The 26,310-nt window shown below is 37.3% G+C and overlaps 1 protein-coding gene across 1 annotated transcript in view; it reads right to left on the bottom strand.

Moving 5' to 3' along the window:
* LOC126482312 (PHD finger protein rhinoceros) overlaps positions 1–26,310 on the bottom strand; it is a 246,149-nt gene that overhangs the window by 36,571 nt on the left and 183,268 nt on the right. The window contains exons 16-18 of the mRNA XM_050106352.1: positions 24,510–24,657; positions 19,449–19,963; positions 6,666–7,265 (exon numbers count right to left, since the gene is read on the bottom strand). Of these exons, the coding sequence (XP_049962309.1) occupies positions 6,666–7,265; positions 19,449–19,963; positions 24,510–24,657 (1,263 nt within the window). The remainder of the gene's footprint in view (positions 1–6,665; positions 7,266–19,448; positions 19,964–24,509; positions 24,658–26,310) is intronic.

Genomic DNA, 26,310 nt, shown 5'->3' on the forward strand with positions numbered 1-26,310 from the left:
AAATATCGTGCCAAGATGTCAACGTGATCCGGCTGCAAGCCCGAAATACGATGGACCAATCGATACGCCGGGAAAACTTCAAGATAAACAGCATCAGACTTTCGGAAAAATACCATTCACACAATTCTGAAGATAGCATGAGCCAGCAAGTGAGAGATTACCACACAATTAGCTTAACAGCGCCTGCATTCATGTTACTGACAAGAATAATATACAGAAGATTGGAAAGAAAAGTTGAGGATGTTAGATGATGATCAGTTTAGGTTTAGGAAAGGTAAATGCACCAGAGAGACAGTTCTGATACTGCAGTTGATGAGTGAAGCAAGACTGAAGAAACATCAAGATACTCACAGGATTTGTTGACCTAGGAAAAGTGTCTCATAATGTAAAATGGTGCAAGATGTTTGAAACACTGAGAAAAATAGGAATAAGCTATAGGGAAAGACAGGTAATATAAAAAATGTACAACAAGCAAGAGGGAACAATTAGAGTGGAAGACCAAGAAGGCAGTACACAAATTGAAAAGAATATGATACGGGGTAGTCTTGAATTTAAAAAAAAATGTAATACAGGGATGTAGTCTTTCACCCCTGCTGGTCAATCCATATGTCGAAAAAGCAATGGCAGAAATAAAACAAAGGTTCGAGAGTGGGATTAGAATTCAAGGTGAAAGGATATTAATGTTGAGATACACTTGTGACATTGCTATCCACAGTGAAAATGAAGAAGAATTATGGAATAAAAAGTCTAACAAGTACAGAATATGGATTGAGAGTAAATCAAGGAAAGACGAAAATAATGAGAAGCAACAGAAATGAGAACAGCGACAAACTTAACATCATAATTGGTGGTCATGAAGTAGATGAAGTTAGAGAATTTTGCTATGTGTGCAGCAAAATAACCCATGACAGATGGAGAATGGAGAACATAAAAAGTTTAATTTTGGGAAGAAATTTCTGAGAGTGTACCTTTGGAGCACAGCCTTGTATGGCAGTGGGACGTAGACTGTGGAAAAACACGAACAGGATAGAATGCAAGCATTTGAGATGTGGTGCTACAGAAGGATGTTGGAAATTAGTTGGACTAATAAGGCAAGAAATGAGTAAGTTCTCTGCAGAATTGGCGAGGAAAGAAATATATGGAAAACACTGACAGGAGGAAGGGACAGGATGATAGGATATCTTTTAAGATATCAGGGAATAGGGAATAACTTCCATGGTACTGGAGGGAGTTGTAGAGGGTAAAAACTGTAGAAGAAGACAGATATTGAGATAAAACCAGCAAATAATTGAGGATATAGGTTGCAAAGGCTACACTGAGATGAAAAGACTGCCACAGCAGAGAACTTCATGGTGGGCTGCATCAAACCAGCCAGAAGAGTGTTGACTCAAAAAAAGTACTGCTTCAAAAGCAGATTCAGATTACTGAACAGATACGAGGGATTGTACCATAAAATGGAAAGCCACTTGTTTATGGCTGTGTGGCACTACTGTGTTTGTAGTTATGTTTGGTCTGCAAATAATAAGTACGTGTCTCTTTGGGCTAATGTCTATATTGGGATCCTAGAAATTTAAGGAGGATTGTCCCAGCTCCATCGTGAACTGGATTTTCTTATGTTGGGAGTAAATTATGTTGCAATATATCTAATAATCAAGTGCTATCTGTCCACAAATACAGCACATCATCCACATATCTGAACCAGTATTTGATTTTGATATTCTGTGGTTATTTCAGTGAGAAAACTTGTTCAAATTTGTCCATGAAAATTTCAGATGGTGTGGGACTATGCGAAAAGATCACTGCTAGGCCCTCAGACTGATTCTAAAACAAGTTCTGAAACAGGAAATCTGTTTTACACATATTTGAGTAGCTCAGATACCAAGCTTGGGGTCTACATTTTTTACAAATTTTACACAGACTTTAAAAAAATTAGACCCAAATTTGGTGTATTCTAGTTCTGCTGCTAGTGAGAGAGCGAGATTATATCATTGAAATGGAAACTATTTTGAATTTAAGTTTGGTATTGTTAATAAGTAATAAGGAGCACAAATTCCATAGGTCTTGTACTGATATTAAAGATATGCAAATGCCATTCAATTCTGAACTAGTATTGTTTAACATCACAAGCTTTTTTAAAAACATTCCTACTGATGAGTCTACAAATATATTAGAGGATCTTTTGCATAAATCCAAAGCAAATCCAGCAGTATTACATGACATAGACATTGCTACTCAAATGTGTGCAAATAAGATTTTCAGTTGCAGAACAAATATTATAATCAGTCTGATAGGCTAACTACATGGATTCACTTTTAGTCCATACTATCTGAAATTTTACAGTTGTGATTGATAAAATACTATGAAAAATGTGTAAAATTGCACCACTTCTCTGCTTGGCCAACAGAAACCAGTTAGTAGTAACAAAACTGGTGCATCATCCCACTGCAGGCAAAATTTCAAATAACCTCACAAAAAAGTTAATGTCTTGCAACTAAATATCTGCATTTTATTACGACAGCAGCATTCAAAAGTAAAGACAAACTGCAGCCCTCGACACAATGGTGTGTGTGTAAAACCATATGCAATCACTTTATAAAAGTATGTGTTTGTCAGTAAGGAAGAGCTATGTCAATTAGGTTAACACAAAAGAAGCTGGAGATTAACAAAGAAAGATTAAATCTTTGATGATCATCTTTTAACAGATACCCACTCATATATGTATAATGTGACTGTTAAGAAAAGCAGAAAGATTATCCTATTAGGAGTCAACAAACACATGACAGCTAAGTATTAAACGATCATACTCAATTACTTTGTTCCCCTCTGTTAAATTGAGTTTTAGTCGGAAATGCCATATTAAAATTGCAAACTCAACTCCATTTTTCACCAGTTGTTAAATGTATCTCCATACATAAAACTTTTGTTTTTTCTGTAACAATAACAAAAATTTTCTGGTGAAGCAACACGGAAAAAAAGGAAAAGGCACTTCTCATTTATAGTGGATAGATTTGTGCAAGGGGGGTGGGGGGTGGAGGGTGGGGGGTGGGGGGAAGCATTCACACTAGCTTTTAAACACTTGTTCTTTTTCCATCAATAGTACAATAGTACGCACATTCGCAAACATACCCACAACGACACCCAAACACAAACTCCGATGGCCATGGCAAAGTTTAGTTAATGTAATTATTTCTGCACAATGTAAAAAAATAGCATACTTCCTTAAGCAAACAATCTATGTCATATTTTGTATCTTTTGTATAAATAATATCTGTACAAGTCACATGTAACCTTATCTGTGTTTTTGATACACAGATGTCACTTGGAAATAGCCTATGAAGCCAAAAACTAGTTCATGAACAAATAAATATAATTTCACAGAACATCACTAAGTATAACTACAATATTCGGTTTTTCAATTTAGGGCAGTTGAAGTCATGATTGGATGCACAACAAAAGAAATAAAGAAAAGGATACAGGTGGACTTTCGGTAACTAACTAGTTTTGAAGACTAAGTGTGCAGTCAGTCAGTGTGTATTACTAGTTTTGACTTAAAGCAATGATATACAGATTTTATATGGAAAATGAAATAGAATTGGGCAGAATACATAGCTACGTGAATGGATGGTGGACAGAACAAGGATGGTCTTTGCTGGTTTCCAATACATAAGAAATAACCAATATGATGACCTAATGGAAGACAGATACGAGGGCTGTTCAAAAAGTAAGGTAACTCTTCAAACTGTGCGGGCAACGTACATTCGATTATCGAACTTTTTTTTTTTTTGTTATGTTGACACACATGCCCTGAACATATGTCAACAGTTTCAAGTGTACAGCATACTTCGTTTGTTTTTGACAGATAGAACGGTTAGATGTGTTCTAGTGTGCTCGTCAATTTTCGATGATTATAAGAAAATGGGACAAAGAATTTGCATCAAACTTTGTGCGAAAAATGGGAATCAAGTACTCTAAAACACTTGAAACGTTGACAGTGGCAAAAAGTGAGTCTGCTCTAAGTAAAAGAAAAGTTTACAAGTGGTACAAAATATTTCAAGATGGCTGAGGAGATGCCAATGACAAATCTCGTTCTGGACGCCCCAGCACATGAAAATTGCTTTGGAAAATCGTTAAATTACTGCAAGAGAAGTTGCTGAGGATGTTAGCATATCAGTTGGCTCATGACATGCAATTTTTTCAGATATTTTGGGCATGAGATGTGTGTCAACGAAGTTTATTCCAAAACTTCTCAATTTAGCTCAGAAGAAGTGGCATATGAGGATCACTCAGGAGCCCTTGAATGATGTCAATGATGATCCTGCTTTGCTCAAAAGGGTCATAACTGATGATGAAACATGTGTTTATGGTTATGACGCCGAAACCAAAGCCCAATCATCCCAATGGAAGTATCACGGAGAGCTAAGACTGAAAAAATTATGTCAAGTTCGATCAAAAGTCGCAGTTTTGCTCACTGTTCTTTTCAATTACTGTGGCGTAGTGCATCATGAATTTTTGCCTCAAGGTCATATGGTCAATAAGGAGTATCACCTTGACATTATGCGCCATTTGCAAGAAGCAATACGCAAAAAATGTCCGGAATTGTGGAAAAACAATTCATGGCTTTTGCATCACGACAATACACCTGCTCATTCATCATTGCTTGTTGGAGATTTTTTGGCCAAAACCAACATGACAATCATGCCTCAGCCACCATATTTGCCGGATTTGGCCCCCTGTGACTTTTTCGTGTTCCCAAAACTGAAGAGACTATGAAATGACAACGATTTTCATTGACTGAGGAAATAAAAACTACATCATTGAAAGTACTCAATGTTGTAACAAAAAGTGCTTATGAGAAGTGCTTCAAGAATTGGAAGAAGCATTTGCACAAGTGTATTGTATCTGAGGGGATTACTTTGAAGGGGACACCATGAATACTGATGAATAAATAAATATTTTTTCATACAAATTTAAAGTCACCTTACTTTTTGAACACACCTCGTACATGATTTTAAAAAAAACATTCACAAATGTGTTTTTGTATTACAAAAGAATAAATACAAATTCCACACAGCACAGCAGCTTTCGAAGCACTGAACTTGAGACTGAACTGCACAGGGAGCTTTTGTCAGCCCATCATAGCTCATGTTAAGTGATCTCATTACCCAATGAAAGCAGATGTTCAAAGCATAAGACAAGTGATGTAATCAGTTAATACCAACATCTCTGCTAAATAGTGTGAACACACAAATATGAAAAGTTAATGGTTTAAATTAATATACATACAGTACAGCCACAAGAAAAGGTTACCTTTTAGGAATAATATTGGCCATCAAAATTTTTTTTGCTCTTTTTCTTTTCCAAGGATGTGGTTATGAAGGATCCTAAGAACACAGCTTAAGCTGTTCAAGAGCTCACCCAACCTTTTTTTTTTTTTTAGGTTAATTATACTTTCTGCCTTCTTTATTGTATAATTTGTAATCTCTGAAACAACTAAAATAAATATGAAGAACTAATCTTGCAGCATGGTCTTTTTTAATGTATTTTACCCTGCAAGATATATCAAACACGAATGTGGAAAGTGTCTGGGATGTACCCATGAATGGAAGTAAAACATGGATGATGAACAGTTCAGACAAGAAAAGAGCAGAAGATTTAGAAATGTGGTGCTACAGAAGAATGCTGAAGATTAGATGGGCAGATCATGTAACTAATGAGGAGGTACCGAACAGAATTGGGAAAACAAGAAATTCGTGGCACAGATTGACTAAAAGAAGAGATCAATTGATACGACACATTCAGAGACATCAAAAGATCACCAATTTAGTACTGGAGGGAAGCGTGAGAGGTAAAAATCATAGAGGAAAAACAAGAGATGAATACAGTAAGCAGATTCAGAAGGACGTAGGTTGCAGTAGCTATATGGAGATGAAGAGGGCTTGCACAGGCTAGAGTAGTATGGGGAGCTGCATCAAACCAGTCTTCTAGTAACATGAGAAATATGGGGATGCTGGCAAATTCTGTTTGGGGTAGGGATGAGAGGAGACTACTTGATCGGTTGGTTGGTTAATTTGGAGGAGAGGACCAAACAGTGAGGTTGTCGGTCCCATCAAATTATGGAAGGTTGGGGAAAGAAGTTGGCCATGCCATTTCAAAGGAACCATCCCGGCATTTGCCTGAAGCGATTTAGGTAAACATGGAAAACCTAAATCAGAATGACCGGACACGGGTTTGAACCACTGTCCTCCCGAATGTGAGTTCAGTGTGCTAACCACTGCACCACCTGGCTCGGTAGAGGAGACTGCATGAGGGCTTTTACACAAAAATAAACTAATAAATCATAATTACCTTATTACATTGGAGACCAAAATATTCAAAAAATATCTCTTCACAACCTTAGAAATTTTGTCAGTGCAGTCTGTGTTCCCCTTGTATAGCTGAAGTACACTTGGATAGGAGTCATATAAATTATCAATATAGTCCTTAGAAATGTAACATGTATTTTAAGTAGAAACCATTTTCAATGGCATTTATCTTTTTTTTTGGAATCAAATGACATTTTCCACCACAAAGGGAAGATTTCCAAATATTGGGAAAAAAAAATTACTAGAAAGGAACATAAATGCTTGTGCTGACATGTAAGGCCTTCTGAGGAAGAATTTGCTCACCTTGATCTTGACCTTCAGCTGATTACGTGAATCAGAGAGCGCAGATGGTCTGGAAGTATCACTGCCACCACCCACAGTTGTATCTCCAGTGCTCCCTGATTCAGTAGTGGCAACTGTACCAGCAGAAGGCCTTGGTGTTGGAGCAGGCGTACGGCTTGCAGACAGTGCTGAATGAAATGATGCGTTCTCAACTTCTTCATCAAAATCGGCTGCCACATGAGGTACAGCTGTAGATGGTTCTGACGCAAAGGCACCCAAGAGATTGTCACGGAAAGTTGACCGATCTTCGTATGAAGAGCTGTAGGTACGCATATCTACAGGTCCAGGCAACAAAGGAGCAACCACATTGCGGTCTGGTGGTGGGGGCGGAGGTGCTGCAGGTGTAGGTGTAAGTGCAGGTGTAGTCCGTTCATGGTGTGATACTCCACTACCTGTAGTACACGAACTAGGAGCATGGTCTGACGAGCGGCGCCTCTCACGCATGTCACGGAGGTTTTCCACACCCTCTGTCGGGCCACTCTCATCGTCAAACTCTAGATCAAACACAGTGCCGGCCAGTTTATGGTGGATTGTGTTGCAGCTGGCAGCAATGCTCGAGTCCTGCAACAACACCAGAAAACACAATAAGACAAATGAAATGAAAAATAAAGAACTTACTGGATTTTATATTTATGAGACTAATTCATGAAACAATAACAAGAAAATGAATAAAAAATTCGTGTCACATACTTCTGGCTAGAAAACCATGTGTTTTTTTGTTTTTTTTTTAAACCATAGTTGGAAATAAGAGAGATGAGAGATGGAAGGAATTCACATTAATAGATCTGTCTTTCCTGCTGTACAAAATTACAACTTATTTCTATGAGAAAGAAGGCCTACACGGTTTTAATGTATTGCAGATGTTATTTGAAAGTTTCTCATATGTGACAATTCTTCTCTGTGTAACAGCATGTTTAACATAATTCATGGATGAAATAAAAACAGAGAACAAATGTAAAATGCATGTAAAAGTTACAAGTTTGTCCAAATAACTGCTTAGTGCCGTAAAAAAGATAGAGAGAAAAAAATCTTTAGAATAATCCTAGACCAAAGTTTTATACAACAAAATTAATTCAGCTGAACTGATCAAGGTGCTCAAACAACACTGAATGTTCACCAGGTTGGTACGCTAATATGTAACAAAATCATCACAAAGTTGGTTTCTTTATTTGAAGGATCTTTAAGAAGTAGAGCTCTTAATTACATCTCAGAGAGGATTTAAGAAACCTACGAAGAGTAGATGCCAATTTCCAATTCCAGATGACTGCACTGTGTACATCTACATAGATGCTCCACAAGCCACCGTACAGTGCATGGCAGAGGGTATGCTGTACCACTGCTAGTCATTTTCTTTCCTGTTCCACATGCAAATAAAGCAAGGGAAAAACGACTGTCTATATGCTCCCGTGTGAGCCCTAATTCCTTGTATCTTATCTTTGTAGTCCTTACGCGCAATGTATTTTGGCAGCAGAAGAATCATTCGGTAATCAGCTTCAATTGCCGGTTCTCTAAATTTTCTCAATAGTGTTTCTTGAAAAGAATGTCGCCTTCCATCCAGGGATTCCCATTTGAGTTCCTGAAGCATCTCTTGAACAATTACGTGTTGTTTGAACCTACTGGTAACAAATCTAGCAGCATGCCTCTGAATTGCTTGGATGTCTTCCTTCAATCTGACCAGTACGGATCCCAAACACTTGTGCTGTACTCGAGAACAGGTCACACAAGCACCCTATATGCAGTCTCCTTTACAGGAGAACCACTCTTTCCTAAAATTCTCCCAATATAACCAAAGTCGACCATTCATTTTCCCTATCACGGTTCTCACATGCTCGTTCCATTTCATATTACTTTGCAACATTACGGCCAGATATTTAAATGATGTGATTGTGTCAAGCAGGTCACAAGTAATACTGTAAATGAACATTACAGTTTGATCTCCCTACTCATCTGCATCAACTTACATTTTTCCACATTTAGGGCTATCTGCCATTCATCACACCAACAGGAAATTTTGTTTAAGTCATAATCTTTCTAGAGTCACTCAACTTCAACATCTTACCATACACCACAGCATTGTAAGCAAACAACCTCAGATTGCTGCCCACCCCATCTGCCACATCATTTATGTCCACAGAGAACAACAGTGATCGTATAACACTTTCCTGGCACACTTCTGTTGATCTTGATAAACAGCTTTATTTGGAGCAAAATATGGCTAGGCTGGTCACCAATCCACACCGAAGACAGTGCAATGAGTCAGTGACTGAAACCCAATGAGTCGCATAAAAAACTGATTGACTGCTAAATGATAATAAGAACTGAGAACTCCACTGTCATGTTACCAACATGTGAAGAGGCAGTGATGACCAGTGAATCTTAGCTATACTACAGGTCTGGATTGACTGCTGTGAGCATAAATCTGTCATTATTTAGCACTGTTAACATGTTTTATTCAATTCTTCTTGCCAAGGCAGGCTAGTGTACCTTGGGCAGGACTGTTGCATTCCCGACTGCCATGTCACGCAAAAGTATGACAAAAACTGATGAACAGTTCTACAGTACGAAACTTTGGGTATGAGACCAGAAATGATGGTAATTCATCAGTAGAATTTGACAAGAACAACTTTACCTAAACAAGACACAAACAGAAAAACAAACTTGACAAGTATCAAATGAAACTAAACATAAATTTGTTCACCTAGCAGTGGCAGGGGAACACACACACAAAAGGATTTAACTTTTACAAGCTTTCTGAGCCAGTGGCTCCTCCTCCAGACAGAAGAGTTGAAGGGGTACATTTAAGAAATGTACCCCTTTCCCTAAACCTGTCCAGTCCTTTTCCTTCACTCGTCTTCCTTCACCTTCAACTCTACTGCTGGGAGGAGGAGCCACTGGCTCTGAAAGATTATGAAAGTTAAAGCCTTTTGTGCGTGTATTCTCCTGGTGCCACTTGATGAGTAGATTTTTTTATCTATCCGATTATATTATCAATACCTGGTTATTTTCATTGTTATTTAAACATAAATTTGACTATATCTAATCAAATATAAAAGAAATTGAACACAATTTGGCAAACCCTCACCCGCTTTAGAGTTTCAAGTGATCACAGACTAGTAAGTTACAGATAAAAAAAACATAAAACCAGAAATGTATCTAGCAGAAAATCTGAAACACACTTTAATCAATGGTACTACTACTCAGGAAATGCACAATATAGGGACTTAAAAAGAAGAAACAGCATTTTATGCTGTATGTACAACGAAGGATAAAGGAAAGAAAATCTCAAACAGAACAAAGCAGCTATTAAAAGAGGAGGTCAGGACCTTTAAGCAAATTATACAGAACGTGATAAGTACGCTAAATTAAACATTACTATTGAGAAATGCCTTCAAGCTGATGTGAGGATGTACAATGAACATCCGTTAATAGAAATGATTGAAAACAGTAAGAGCATTAAGAAAATAAAACAGAAACTTGTTTGGGGGAAGGTATCTAAGTTATTAAGTTAGGTGGTAAATTGTGAAAGAATACAAATATTTATTTAAATATTTGTACAGTTCAACAGATAACTTACAAGCACAGATAATTATAAAGAAAAATTATGACACTTTGAAATAAATTTCAGATAATGTATCAAGAGCCGGTTGAGATTTGAAGAAATGAAAGGCAGACAATTTTCTAAAACTGGAACAATACTAAAATTATTCTACTTCGCAATAAATGAAATCCTCTCCATAATGCACCACATATTCATAAATATTATTTCCATATAACCACAAAAAACTCCATTGTACCACTGTACTTTAATCAAGCAAACGAACATCGATATTGTACAGCGGACTATATGCAAGTCGTGAACAAAATCACAGACTGGAGCAATGAGGATGAATAAACATTCCATTTAAGATTATGATTTTGTGGAAGTCTTTGATTCAGTTAAAGCAAAACATGCACTAACAGCCCTAGAAAAACAAGGCAATATTTCAATTTGTGTTGGTACATTGTAGAATATACTGTAGGTTTCACTGGACTTCATCAGCATAATGGAAAATTCAGAATTGAAAGAGGACTCAGGCAACAAGGAATTTCCATGTGTTAACCACTCTCAGCTACCCTTAAGGAAGCTTTCAGATCCTTAAACTGGGAAAATGAAGAATGAATGCGTGTTAGTAGGGCATATGTAAAACACTTGTTTTGGATGACGACAATGTACTGTGGTACCTGGTAAACTGAACTATGGTTAACCAGTTACATAGATATTCAGTCCATGACATATTAGATTAAGGTAGAGATACAGAAGCAGTAGCAACTACTGGTTGTGAAAGATTTATTGGAGAACCAAGTAGGATGGTGTAAAGCATTTTCCTGTTGTACAAACTCTGTTTGCATCACATATTCCAATGAATCATTTAGTAGTGATAGATCCATCAACACATGTAAGGAAGGGTCAAAATGTATCTAACAGCACACAAAACATAACAAAAAACACTGCACGTGTATGACACTGTCAAATGCTTGCTACTGGATGCCATTTAGAACAAAATTTAGAATGTGAAACAATAATGGAAATTCTTGGATGGAGCAATACGTAATATAAGAAGAAGACTGTCACTCACCTATAGATGATCAATGACTGGGGAACAGAAACATGTGACAGAAAAACGCATTCACACTAATATGTTTTCTGTCATGTTTCTGTGCTCCACACGTCAATCTGCCATACGTGAGTGGCTGCCTTTCCCTTATTTGAAGAATACGTATGTGACCATCTGATAAAATATGTCTTGTCAAAGATGCTATTTTGCTAGTCGGCACTCAGCTGTTTGATATGTGGCTGCAATGCAGTCAGAAGACACAGACTTTTTACAGGTACTTTATAATGAAGTAAAAAAAACTGACAATGACAGTTGGATAAGGAAAACTGACATTCCCAATGCTACTGTGAGGAAAAAGTCGAAAATTAGGCAATTTAAGTAATGGCTCTAATCCTTGAAAGAAGTTTTTATTACACAACTGTAATTGTTCATTAAGAATAAAACAATCTTGAAGCAAGAGGTGTTTGAAAATTAGCAATTCTTGAAGGATATCGAGCCTGAGACTTTTTTCTCGGAGTGTAGGGTACTGACATTTTGCACTTCTTTGGGTTTATGGCCCGTGATTAACAAGTGGTCAACAAAGGATGAATTATGAATATTAGTATCCTTTTTTTCCTACATGATGTTCTCTCAATCTTACAGATATACCTCACCCAGTTTGTCCTATGTAATAGGTCGGACAAGAATCACAGATAATTTTATAAACTCCTGACTTCTGCAAATGAGACTGTGTTGAATCCAAATTGTGAATAAGATTATTTTTTAGAGAATTATGGGTGGATAAAGCTATTTGCAATGGCAATGCCGGCTTATAGGCCATTTAGTCGGATGCCTCTCGTGCATGTGCCAGTATTAGCTGCAGTTTGTCTGTCTTTTTTTATTATGATTTTTATTCTTGACTCATGGTACACAAACATGTCATTTCTAAGAGAGTACTGTTGCTGACATTTTAAAGTTTTTATGTAAGTACAGTTTTCTGCTTTTGGTTGTGAATTTTCACATATGTGTCTGTTTTATGTATATATATTTCTAAGTAACTTTTACCATTGTGATGAAGATAGTCTTGGAACTATCAAAACCTGGTTAATGTATTTAAAAAAAAAAATGTGAAACCAGTTGGCTGACTATTACATTTTATATATTTGCATACACAGCTGCTGAGCTCACTGCCACAAAATGTTTAAAATACCAACATGGGGAGACACAGCAGTGTAAGCAACTGGTTATCAACACACTGTGAGGGAACACAATCCCCTTCCTCTCTCAAGAGGAAATTCATCTACAAGGGCACATGGGAGTAAAGAAGCAATACATTTCACAATAAAATTGTGTTCCAGGAAACATGAATATATGGATGGTGTGTGTGTGTGTGTGTGTGTGTGTGTGTGTGAGAGAGAGAGAGAGAGAGAGAGAGAGAGAGAGAGAGAGAGAGAGAGGGGGGGGGGGGGGGGGGGGGAGCAGCCCACAAATTGGTTGTACCGGTTTGAAATGAGCGTTAAGATACAAATGTGTTGATAGGGAACATTTGTTGTGAACGAGCCTTAATTTGTTATTGTTTGGTTAGTATGACATCTGTCAAAGATGTTTGGTATACATCAAGTCATGGAACAAACATCATCATATGTTTTCATCATGTTAACAATGTCGAATTATGCACCAGAAAGTGATGATTTGCGGAAAGCATTAATTTTTTGTTTTCATTTGGAAGGGGGTGGGGGGGGGGTGGGGGGGGGGGGGAGGTGCTGCAGAGTTGCATCGAATGCTTGTCGAGGCATATGGTGATCATGCTCTATCAGAAGCAACAGGCAAAACATGGTTTCAATGGTTCGGAAATAATGATTCTGATGTAGGAAATGAAGAACATGGAAGACCACCAAAAAAATTCGTAGACGCCGAATTCCTAGCAGTATTGGATGGAGATGATACTTTGAGTCAGAAGCAAATGGCAGCAATGCTAAATGTTGCACAACAAACAATTTCTGACCGTTTGAAAGCTATGGGGAAGATACAAAAGTGTGGAAAATGGGTGCCACATGAATTGAATGAAAGACAGATGGAAAAACGAAAAACATTTGTCAAATTTTGCTTCAAAGACATGAAAGAAAATCAATTTTGCATCGAATTGTTACTGGTGATGAAAAATGGATTTATTTTAAGAATCCTAAATGGGAAAAATAGTGGGTTAATCCAGGACAACCACCAACATCGACTGCAAAACCAGATCGATACGACAAGAAGACAATGCTCTGTGTTTGGTGGGATCAGAAAGGTTTGGTGTATCATGAGCTTCTAAAACCCGGTGAAACTGTGAATACTAATCGCTACAGACAACAAACAGTCAATTTGAATTATGCATTGATCAAAAAAAGACCAGAATGGGCCAGAAGACATGGTAAAGTAATTTTTTCACACAACAATGCACCTGCACACAAAGCAAAACTGGTTCAGGATACAATCAAAACACTTGGCTGGGAGCTGCTACCCCACCCGCTGTACTCACCAGACTTGGCCCCTTCCGACTACCATTTGTTTTCATCAATGGGACACGGATTGGCTGAGGAACACTTCGATTCCTACGAAGAAGTCGAAAATTGGGTGTCTGATTGATTTGCTTCAAAAGACGAGCATTTCTATTGGCGTGGTGTCCACAAATTGCCAGAAAGGTGGTCAAAATGTATAGAAAGCAATGGTCAGTAGTTTGAATAAAATGGTTTTACTTTTCAATTCAAAATTAGTGTTTTATTTTCATAAAAAAGCACTCACTTCATACCGGTACACCTGGTAATTGAATCTTTGTGTAAACCCCCAAACCGATTTTCTTTTTACAAAATATAGCAAATGTCCCGCAGGAAAAATGTGCTGTGAAAATGAGATTAAGAGGTATGTTATAACTGCAACAAATACAGAACAGATGAGGAATTATATTTTCCACAGACACAACAGATAGAAGAATTAATGTCAGTATTTACCATTCAGAACTTCCACTGATATTGAGCAATCATAACAAACTGTAAAACAACTGAATTACAATAGGAGTAAAGAAGCGTTTCCTTCTTTTTCTGTGAAACATAAACATGTTGAAACGTGTCTTGGCGTTAGAAAGAACAGTTATTTTCATAACAGGAAGTCAAGAATTCCCATATTTTAGGCTGCAAACATGGCTGACTGTTAGAGCTTCAAAATCACACCATGATTAGTAAAAATAATATCAGGAAAAAACCTAATAGTGTCAATGTTCTGTTGTACCCCAGAAAGATATATGTGTGATACCATGTGTCCTGTGCTGTGACTGGCTGATAGGAGCAAGAAGCATACTGCATAGGCAGCATGCTAAATTATGAGTGTTCAGAAGTCTTTTCTGAAAGCATGTGTCTGGAGCACAGCCATGTATGGCAGTGAAACATGGACAATAAGCAGTTCAAACAAGAAGAGAATAGAAAGTCTTGAAATGTGGTGCTACAGAAGTATGCTGGAGATTAAGTTAGCAGGATGTGTAACAAATTTTTTTTTGGGGGGGGGGGGGGGGGTGCTGAACTGAATTGGGGGGAAAAAAGTGGCACAACTTGAGTAAAAGAAGGGATCAGTTGATAGAATACATTCTGAGACATCAAGGAATGATCAATTTAGTACTGAAGGAAAGTGTGGCATGTAAAAATTGTACCGGTTGATAATGATAAGAACACAGTAAGCAAGTTCAAACATCTGTAGATTGCAGTAGTTATTCAAAGATGAAGAGGCTTGCACTGAATAAAGTAGCATGGTGAGCTACACCAAACAACAAACAGTAAGCAGGATCAGACATATGTAGTTTGCAGTAGTTATTCAGAAATAAAGAGGCTTGCATTGGATAGAAGAGCATGGAGAGCTGCATTAAACCAGTCTTTGAACTCAAGGCAACAACAGCTTGAAAATATGTGGTTAAAACAGTAGAATGCATTAAAGATCTCTGCAAGTCTTTTATATGAGTATTTTGCAGAGGTTTTGGGCAATGTGATGTCAGCACATAAAACTATTACTTCTATTTCAAGTTGAATGGGTTTGAAGATATTAAGAGAAGTTGGTGTTAGGAGAAAGCATCCAGATGGCATGCACTGTGAAGCAGTCATTGCACTTGTGTGTGGTGTGTCCAGTAGAATGTTCTGCAACTGTGTGGATGTTCATTCAGGTTGACAGATGTCTCTGGAATAGGTGTATCATAATGGACTAGGATACTTTTTAGACTGGGTGAGCAGCATGAAGTACTTTGGGGCGGGGATAACAATATTGTAAAAAAGAAAGTTGCTACTTACCATAAATATAGTGGAGATGCTGTATCACAGATAGGCACAACACAGAGACTGTCACAAATATAGCTTTCGGCCAGTAAGGCCTTCATCAAAATTAGACAACAAACTCACACATGCATGACTGTAGTCTTGGGAATCTGAGGCCTCATATGCCTGAGACTACAGTCATGTGTGTGGATTTTCCATTGTTTGGGAGGGGTAAGAATGATTGTAGGCATAATATTCATAATTTGTGGGCCTGATGATAAGTAGTTGCCTGATGGAGGATATATTTCAGTAGTTCTAGTTCAGGATGATACTGTGTGATGAGAGGGGGGGGGGGGGGGGGTGTTTCTGAGGATACATGGAGAATTAGAGGGATGCAAATATATAGAACATTTCTTGTGTCTTCACCCAGCTGTCCACTTTAGTGAATAGCCATTAAAAATTGTGGCCAAGGGCAGAGTGAAGCACAACATGCTAATTTCCATGGTTGTTTCGCAACTAATGCCATCTGGATTCTGCCCCTCCTTCCCACCATACATCAATCTTCTCTGAGTTACAAAGATTGTACTTATTCTTACAACACTTCCTTTGAACCCATAATCTCCTGCCCTCACTTCTGCTAATGATTGACCCCCATCCACCTACACGACCCTAACTTCACTCAGCCTGCACTCAACTCCTCCTCTCTGCAGGTTCCCTGTTCCTGCGTTCTATCCCTTCTCTCATTTCCCTTCTCTGCATCACTATGTGCTGTGCATCATTCTCCCTGACTGCAGACAGAGAGAGCTCAATGGTGCAACATTCCTATTGTGTACATCTGAGACGTCTTCATTTTGCTGTCAACCGCCATTCCCTAATCCTTCCTCCCACTCCCCATATTTCTTCCCACTACTCCATCACACACAACCCCTGAGTCCAGTTGAGCTACAGTGGCAACACAGTGTAGTCAGCTTGTTTAGTGATTTGTTACCTTTAGTCCTACGATTATTTACATAGCAAAGAGAGTGTTACGTATACCTAAAAATGGCAGATTTCAGCATTGTAAACATTCTGAAAGAATGCAAAGTCCTCCACAATTTAGTGGAAAAGCAAATTTCCATGTCAGCAGGAAATGTGGACGCTATAATTTTTCAGACTTTTGTGACAATCTGTTGACTTTGAGAGGTGTCAGGTATCCCACCAGATATCAGCATCATTTTTTGCAAGACTCAAGTAGAACCTGATGAAGATAACAAGTCACATTGTCAAAACATAATGCATGATACCTGATGAAGATAACGAGTCATGTTGTTGAAATATCATGCATGAATGATGCTAATATCCAGCAGAATACACAACACCTTGAGATGTCTACGTCTCCACTGTCAAATGCCTGCTGTTGTGCCGAAAGCAGTTTGTCTTCCACATTCAAATGCAGACTCCTGGTGGCACTTCAGTGAAGTGTTAATGGATAGGTGACATTATGCCGCAAAGAAGAACTTTGAATTTATGACAATACATTCTTTTGAAAAACATTCAAGTGTATGGTCACAGAATTATTTTTCTTTAATTAACTAGATTTAATGTAAATATTGCTTTAAAAAGTCAGAGAATAATACTGAAGTTGGCAATAAATAGTACAAAGTTGGCAAAAGTAGCTCTGAAACAGCCAGAAAAATCACAATGAAACGGAATACAAAATAAAACAAATTATTCCTCTCCCTATGTAAAAGTTATATAATACTCCTTCCCCAAATTTTTCTGTTGCAATAGAATGTATATCCTTTTACACAATTAAATTATCACGCTTAAAACGAAGGTACGATATATTTGCCTTTCTTTAACTACATGTAGCTGACTGGTTTCTGCATACAGTGGTGCACCTCCTTCCATTAAAGCAGTTTCTGAAATGTAACCTTTTCTAGAGGAGGAGGAGGAGATTAGTTTTTAACGCCCCATCAACAACGAGATCATTACAGATGGAGCACAAGCTTGGATTAGGAAAGGATGGGGAAGGAAACTGGCCGTGCCCTTTCACAGGAACCATCCGGGCATTTGTCTGAAGCGATTTAGGTAAATCACGGAAAACCTAAATCGGGATGGCCGGATGTGGGTTTGATCAGTGTCCTCCCAAATGTGAGTCCAGTGTGCTAACTACTGCGCCACCTCGCTCGGTCCCCTTTTCCAGAGATCACAGATTTGAACTAACTATATCATATATTGGTACTAATTTTTATATTATTTTGTCTTCTCTCACAAAAGTATTCTTACAAAGGACAGCAGCACCAACTTTGCAGAAGAGCAAGCAAGCTCTTACATACACAACACACAGTGTTGACAGAACTTTTTCTGGGAGTGTAATACTTTATACATTTTGTCCCATGTGAAAGTACTTTTTTTTCCATGTTAAGGGACAATCTACTTTCCCTGAGAGCTGTAAAACTTATCAATCCTTTGGTGATGGTTTTATACATTGGCGTAGTACTTTTTGGCACTTTAGGAAACGAAAAAAAGAATGTGTTTTAGAAATATCTTTGATTGAATATTTATGACAAGCACAATTATATATTTCACTGCTGTGCACAAATATTTAGTAGGTTACCTAGCTGAATATATGTTCCATCAAGCACTTACATTTTTCCATATTAAAGTCAATTCCATGAGAAATTGCTCAAGAACTCACTTCGCACTTTTCTTTTTAAAGGATAATTATACTTTTTGCCATCATTATTGCATGATTTGTAATCTATGGAAGAACTAAAACAAATATAAAAAATATAGCCTTGAAACCTGGCTTCTTTTAGCATGTGTTACGCTTTAAGTTATATCAAACACAAATGTGCCAGTAAAATTTTAAGTAATGGCATACATGGCTGGGCTTTTAGGTCTGAAACTTTTTTAAGTGATTGGTCCCCAATATTAAGTTTTGAATCAGAGTCTAATGCTGCATGATTTAAGAAATTCATCACACAATCTCACATGTAACATAATTCATCTTGTGTAAAAGGAAATTTACTTCAAAAGTAATGCTTCCCAAACCATCATTCACAATATTTTCCAGCGACCTGTTAGAAATGTAAACAGCTGTGACATCATGTTCATCAAAGCGAGGCTCATGAGAAAGCTGCACTGACGGCAGTTTGCTGTTATGAATGATTGCATAGTCTTTGACATATTTTGTTGCAGACAGACACTTGTGTGTGCACTGTGTTTTGTTGTTGTAAACGGTGCATTTTGTTTGCAACTGAAGTTTTATTTTGGCATTATTCTCTAATTTACGTTTTATTGCTGCCGTATTATTCTGAAGTAGTGGACTAAAGTAAAATTCTGTTAGAGTGTCAGTTCTTACCAGTCAGAGTTACAAAACTTAAGTGAAAACTACAACAATGAAAAATTTCCAGAATCCTAAAAAATTTCCGGGTTTTTCCAAGACTTCCCAGGTGTCCCAGTGTGTATAAACCCTTTTATATGAATTTAAAAATTAGGAATTGAAGTCTAAATATTCTAACAATGATAGATATAGTTTAATTATCCAGGTAAAAGTTCAGTTTTGTTGATGTGTATGTGTCACACTCTGAATGCTCCTGTATTTCTATCAGTACCTGTTTATAGCATGCAGAACATGAATGTACCTTTCTAATCAAAGCAAGGCTGTAATATAAGATCTTCACCCTATTGTGTTACACTAGCGACAAGGTGCGGCAACTGTGAAGGAAAGAACGTAGTAAGATCTCTTCCTGCTTCTGCAGACATACTTCACTGTTGGAGCAGTGCAGCACATCAGAAGCTCTGGGATGCACATTCTACACTTACTTTTACGTAACTATTGTAGAAGAATCATTTCCTTCTCTTATAACTCTATTGCAACAGCAATTTTGAAAGTTGAAACGGAATATTACCTGATAATGATGATGAGAACGGGCTCGCCCCCTTGATCCTCGTCCTCCACGAATGAAACTCCCAGCTCGCCCTCGGCTGTTTCCACGCCCTCTTCGGCCTCCCCCATCCCCTCGACCTCGTCCTGGCCGTCCAGTCGCACTAGTAGAACCACTTTCTCTTGGTGATTTGCCTGCAGGTGATTTCTGCACTTGTTGCTGTTGTTGTTGTTGCTGCTGCTGTTGTTGCTGTTGGCTAATGAACCGTGCAGAAGTCCGTGTTGGTTTTGCGGGGGATCGCTTTCCTGCAGGAGCAGGCTTTGTTTCTGAAACAGCCGTTGGCACAGGAGCTGGAGTAGAAACAGGCGTTGGAGTTGGTGTTGGTGCAGGTGTTGGTGGAGCATGCAACTGTGGTGGTTGCTGCTGCTGCGGCTGGCTAGTAGGAGGTACCGTTGTTGCGACGGCTGGTGGCACAACAGGAGATGCAAATGTTGCTGCTGGGGTAAGTGGAGCCTCAGGCATCACTGCAGGAGATGTCACTGCAGTCATACAAAATGAAAGCTCATTTAATTAAACTTTCACAATATGGTTGGGAGGAGGAAGAAGACAGCAACCCTGCAGCTATTAAATTGTTTATTTGTAAATTTTATATCAGAATATATGTTGCAAATATGTATGTTTCAGTTAACTTAAAATAAAACTGTAACTCTGAAATATTACTACAATTATGTGTGACTGCTCAACCTTTTATGTGTATATTTATGTAGTTGATGCTGAAACAGTAGTTTTGATACAAGCCATTCAATTATATGACTATAGTAACAGTTTAAATCCTAACCATACTGACTACAAGCAAAGAAAACAGTACAATATGAGAACTTTTATCCAGCATATATCACTGAGGGACCCTTCATTTTCAGTAATTTTATTTCTCCACTCCATTTGTGAAACATGCAAGGTGATAAAATTTTTAGTATGTTGACTTTGTTGCTTACATTTTAGATGATGAGTGGAAATATTCACATGCTTATCAGTTTTTTTTTTAAAGAAAGGAAAAGAGTACAAATAAATTGTAGAAACACATAATAAAACAAACAAATGCTCTGTAAAGAAAGAAAGAAATACATAAAGAAAGAAAAAGCAGATTTGTCCCTCATCATTGCACATAAACAGAATTAAAACAAGTTCTACTCTCTCCAACAACTCCCTCTTCGTCCTCACAACTCCCTCTCTAGCTAAGCGCTATGTCACCTGGCCCTCCTCAAATCTATGCATTTCTCCTTCCTGATGAAGGGATTAATAGTTCAGGAAAGTTAGGAATACTTTTTTCTACTTTTAATGTGCACATTAGCAGTACTGGAATCTTGCCTCATAATGTAATGGCCAGCCTTTTGGTGTCTTGTAATTTTTGATTAGGGATGTGTTTATTAATAATATTTCAACTTCAGTCACTACATTTTTATTTTTTAACTACTGTCTAATGTATTTTGATGTTGCAACTCCATTTTCAAGGACTGTATAAATATATTGTGTGTAATATGTGCTGCAGCTTTAATGCCCATTATCCTACATGTTCCTTGCAAATGGAATTGTAGCTGCACAGTGCGTTCGTAGTTAGAAAATAAAATTATTGTGACTGAAGATGGAGTATTATTAATAAAATATATTCCTAACCTAGAATTTACAGTCATAGGCAGCCCACAACTTTTTATCTATTAATAACAACTTGTAATTTTGCTATTTTCTTAAGTGAATAATTTTATTATTATAATTAACTAGAATTCAACAGTTTTAAACAACATATTTTCTTGTAAATATATTAAATACTAATTAGAGAACCAAACACAATTCCATTAATAATATGTAGTTATGAAGAGTTGAAAGAATGAAAATTATGACCTATTATTGAGAATGTAAATACAGAAAGCAGAGAAAATATTTCACGTACTAACTATCTACGCCCACAGATTTTTTGAGTTTGGGTATAAGATATTTTATTCAAAGTACTATCAATTTCACCTGAAACTCATTATCATCAAATGATAATGTCCTTACACCCAGGTACTCCTTCAATTTTGAACACTAGGGAAAGCCAACAAATACAAAGAGGAGGAGAAGATGGGCTGATAGAAGATAAAACTGATACATACCTGGGCAATGCAGCTAGCTGACAATAAAACAATATGCAACATTTATTTTTACCATTGTATAATTCTGCCTGTAGATTCGGGCGACTCTCAGGAACTACTGTAGGGATTTTGATTCAGTTTCCACTAACAGATAGACTGATTCATGAGGAAATTTGTGCACATCACTACATATAATACACAAGTCGGCCAGCTATAGACACATAGTGCTAAAGAGTGTGAGGCTTCTAGTTTTATATAAATATTACAAGGAATAGCTAAACACTTTTTCATTTCATTAAGCTTGTATCTTTACTTTCTTATAACCTTAATTTCTGTCAAGCCTGAGAAATATGAGTTATTATTGTGGTCTTCAATATGAACTCTGGTTCGATGCAGTACTCCATTATGGCATATCCCCTGCAAGCCTCTTCAACTCTACAAAAATACAGTATTAATTACTGCAACTTACAGCCACTTGAACATGCTTCCTGTAGCCAAAGTTTGAGCCCCATCTACAATTTTTACCTCCCCCTCTCCCAATACAAAACTGACAATTCCTTGATGGCTCACGATGTGTCCTAGCAACCGATCCCTCCTTGCAGCCTAGTTTTGCTATCAGTTTCATCAGTCTGATTTGGTACCTCTTCAATAGCTATCAAATACATCCACCTACTCTTCACCATTCTTCTGTAGCACCACATTTCAAAAGCTTCTATTCCCTAACACTTAGATTCAAAGGAGAAGTTTAAATAAATCTCTTTTTTGAAAAGATTTTACTGTTATTGCAAGTTTGATTTTGTTTCTTCTTTACTTCTATAGTGATCTATTATTTTGCTAGTCAAATGGCAAAACTCATCTGTTACTTTCAATGTCTCTCTTCCTTATCATCTTTCCTTAGCGTCACCTCCTATAAGATTCCACCATCTTTATTTTGTTTTTGATGATGTTTATCTAACAATCGTTTTTCAAGACTCTATCTATTGCCTTAAGCTACTCTTCCAGGTCCTTTGCTGTCTCTGATAGAATTACAAAATCATCATCAAAGTTATTATTTTTTCTCCATGAACATTTTATTCCTTTTCAGAGTTTTTCTTTGCAAGGCTACAAAGCTGTCTCGTGTCCTTCTCAATTACTGCCTCCCTTTAATGTTCAACTCTTTTAACTGTAATACGGCTTCTGTACAAGTCGTAGATAATCTTTCAATACAGATAACTTTGGAATGTACGATTGTATTCCATGACAACATTAGCAACAACTTTTTATTCCACAACCATTCCTAAATTATTCCTATTTGATTTGGTGTTGTTAACCTGTGCACAACTAATAAGAAATTCTATTCTTCCTGTCACTGCATATTTCCTTTTTCAAATTCTCTAACCTACCTACCGGATTATAAGGATCAATGTTTCATATTCCAATTTGCCAAACACCAGATCTGTTTTTTTCTCATGACAACATCCTCCAGAATTGTTCTCGCCCAGTGATCCAAACGAGAAACTATTTTGTGACTAGAATATTTGGCTGAGGAAGATATCATTGTTATTAAAACATGTAGAACTGCACATCCTAGGAAAATAATATGATTATAGTTTCCCATGGCTTTCAGCCACTCAAAGTAACCACATTGGCCAATGTTACAAGGCCAGAAAGCTATGGAATATGTAAATCCGACAAAGTTGTAACTGAAACAAAAAAAAGCATCTACCTACCATAATTTTGATGGTCCTTGCTCTTTACTTCATCATAAGAAATGACATACATGAATAAAGAACAACTATAATGAAATTAGAAGAAGCAATTACTACTGAAATTAAAAAATATTGACTACTTAAACCATTTCCACTGTGGTCGTGAATACATATCATGCTACAGCATTCCCCAAGTGCTGTGGGTATTTACATGGGTACCAGTTGTACTTTTCTACAGTGCTACAGAAGTCTGACTGCACCCTGAGCTGCTGGTCTCTCACTGCTGTGGATGAGTTACTCCCAAATCTCAATGAATAAAACAGTTTCAAGTATTTATCATATACAACATATTTGCCTCACTGTGTGCTATCATTTGCAGAAAACCTCGTTTTGATATCTTGGGTAGGACAATTGCTATGATCCACAAGATTTGCAATGTGCACGACTGTCTTTCAGATATGAAACCCAACAACTCAGGAACGAAATGAGACATTATTCTGCTCTCAATTTAAATAAAATTTTGATCTTACGTAGGTTTCATTTATTGCAATTTATGAGCTAAAATCTAACTGTGTGCAAAGCTTTTTTACATCTGCAAACTCTTTGAATTTTCATGCAAAAATTTACCCAATTTGATGCAGCGCAGTAAGTATGACATAATGAAAAGAAATTCAGTTCTTTAGTGAGGAAAGATATCAGGCTGTAAGATGTACAAATATCAAACTTTTTTACCAAAAATTTTTCGAAAAATCAAAAGATAAGTATTTCATACCGGCCGGAATGTGGTCTCTAGAACAGACAATGTTTTACTTAATTATGATGCAGCGCAGTAAGAATGATGGATAATGAAAAGATATTCAGTTCTTTAATGAGCAAAGGTATCAGACTGTACAATGTGCTAAAATCAAACTGTTTCACTTAACAGTTTTTGAAAAATTGAATGATAAGTACTTCACTTAGGCCAGAATGGTGTCTTTCAGCACAGGCATTTGGCAAACAGTATAGTTATAACAAAAGCATCTCAGCATGGAATGCAAAGAGCTCATCTGTAGCAGTGAAAGGATTAATCTTTGTGCACTATGAGTACAAATAAAAACTGATACTAAAAATTCAAGTTTCTTTTTCAGAATGATGCACATAAATGTCTCTATATCATCAACACCTATTGAAAAGAAATAAACAAATTTTGTGATCAAAACTTAAAATATTCTACTTCATGGCAGTAATGCATGATAAAAAATAGATACGTAAAAAACTGATTGACAAACCAGAGTATGTACCGTTGTAACTGCTTGTATGTGGTGGTGGTGGTGAAACCATGGCTGCAGTAAGAGCCATGTTGTGTGAAGAGGATGTGAAAGCAGCCCCACATGGAGCCATGGGAGGGACATCATCTGGTGGTTTTGGACCTGCAACCTGATGTGCAAAATGAAATTCTGTTATCATCTTTTATACTGAAAATTATCAAGAACAGAAAGGTATACCTAACACAACAGTGGATATACACTAACAGATTTTTAAAATAAATTTTGGCTAGCCATCCTTAAAAAACAAGTCTGCCAATGCAACAGCATTTATTTTAGTGCAAAAACTCAGAAATTTGCAAGGAAACTCTGTAGAAATACTACACATATTGGAATAAAAAATTATAAAAAAAGTTAAATGTGTGGCAAGCACAAAATTAGATTTTTTCCCTGCTTTGCATAACTCTGAGATAAAAGTTCATTGCAATACCCACTTCATGGGGCAATAAAGGTTTAACCCTATTTCGATTGCTGCTATAAATTTCCTAGTTCATGAAATAAATTATAGCACTACAAAATGACTTAGACGCAAAACACAGTAACACTAATAACAGCAATCAGAGAGATTTCTAACTGTTCAAATGTCATTTATGCATTTTTAGAATCTGCGCCTTTTGAAAAAGATTGTAGTCTAAGACAGTACGATAGGGCTCAATTCTGTATCATGTTTCTTAAATGTTTTTTAGTTACTTTGTGAACCTGTTAAACGTGTTGCAACACTCGAAAACTTATGGTCACAGAAATATACTGCAGCAATAAAGATAGGTGTAATTTCCAATTTCACCAACATTTTGACATCATAGGGAAACTCCCCATTGCACTCCACTCAAACTTACTGGTAAAATGGACCAGTATATTGTCCATCACAAACTGAATACAGATGAAGCACGAAAACAGGCAGAAGGTGTACTGAACTGTGAAAAAAGAAGCAAAATAGAAACAGTGAACGGTCCAAGCAACATCACTGAATCGCAAGAACTATGGCATCATGTTTGTGTGATCACAGTGTTGGACTCAAAGCGGGAGATCTGTGTTCAACCCTACCTCCCACCTGCCTCCCCTCCCCTTTTTTTTCCTCACAAAATTATGAACTTCCCGACAGGCCACTGACATGTCTGTTCTTCCGTGGTCTTGATAACTATCGTATTATACATTGGAACACATTACCATCGGAAGAAAAAATGACAAATTGTTAGAGCAGGCGAGATGCTGCATACACCTCTGACAGAAATGAAAACAACAATTAAACGGGTGTGAACCATGTTACAATAAAGGAATTCAAGAGTCAAAACTTCCAAAATGAAATGCAAGACTCATAACATGAGGTATTGTATAGAAAAAATAGGATGTACATATGTCTGGACATCCCTTCCTTACACCTTGCTGTTGCAAACAGACATTACCTATGACACAGACACAAATTTGAATATAGTGGGGGTTAGTGAGGCGGACAGAAGAAGGCACGAGGGAGATCTGAACATGGACCTCCCCCATCGCACTCCAGCTCAGGGTCCACATAACCACAACAATGCGACTACTCAAATTCGCTTGATGCTGCACACCTCACGCTTGGACCATTCAATGTTTCTATTTTGCTTTTTTTTTCACAGTTCAGTGTGACTTCTGCCCAGTTTCACACTTGATCTGTGTTCAGTTTTTGACGGACTATCCACTGGGTGATCTTAAAATTAAATCTGAGGGGTGTGTGATGGGGAGTTTCCCTTGCGGAATAAAAACTGCTATAACTACCAAATTTGTGTGTGCG

The sequence above is a fragment of the Schistocerca serialis genome, chromosome 5 (genome assembly GCF_023864345.2).
Source record: "Schistocerca serialis cubense isolate TAMUIC-IGC-003099 chromosome 5, iqSchSeri2.2, whole genome shotgun sequence".
In the NCBI taxonomy this organism is placed as follows: domain Eukaryota; kingdom Metazoa; phylum Arthropoda; class Insecta; order Orthoptera; family Acrididae; genus Schistocerca; species Schistocerca serialis.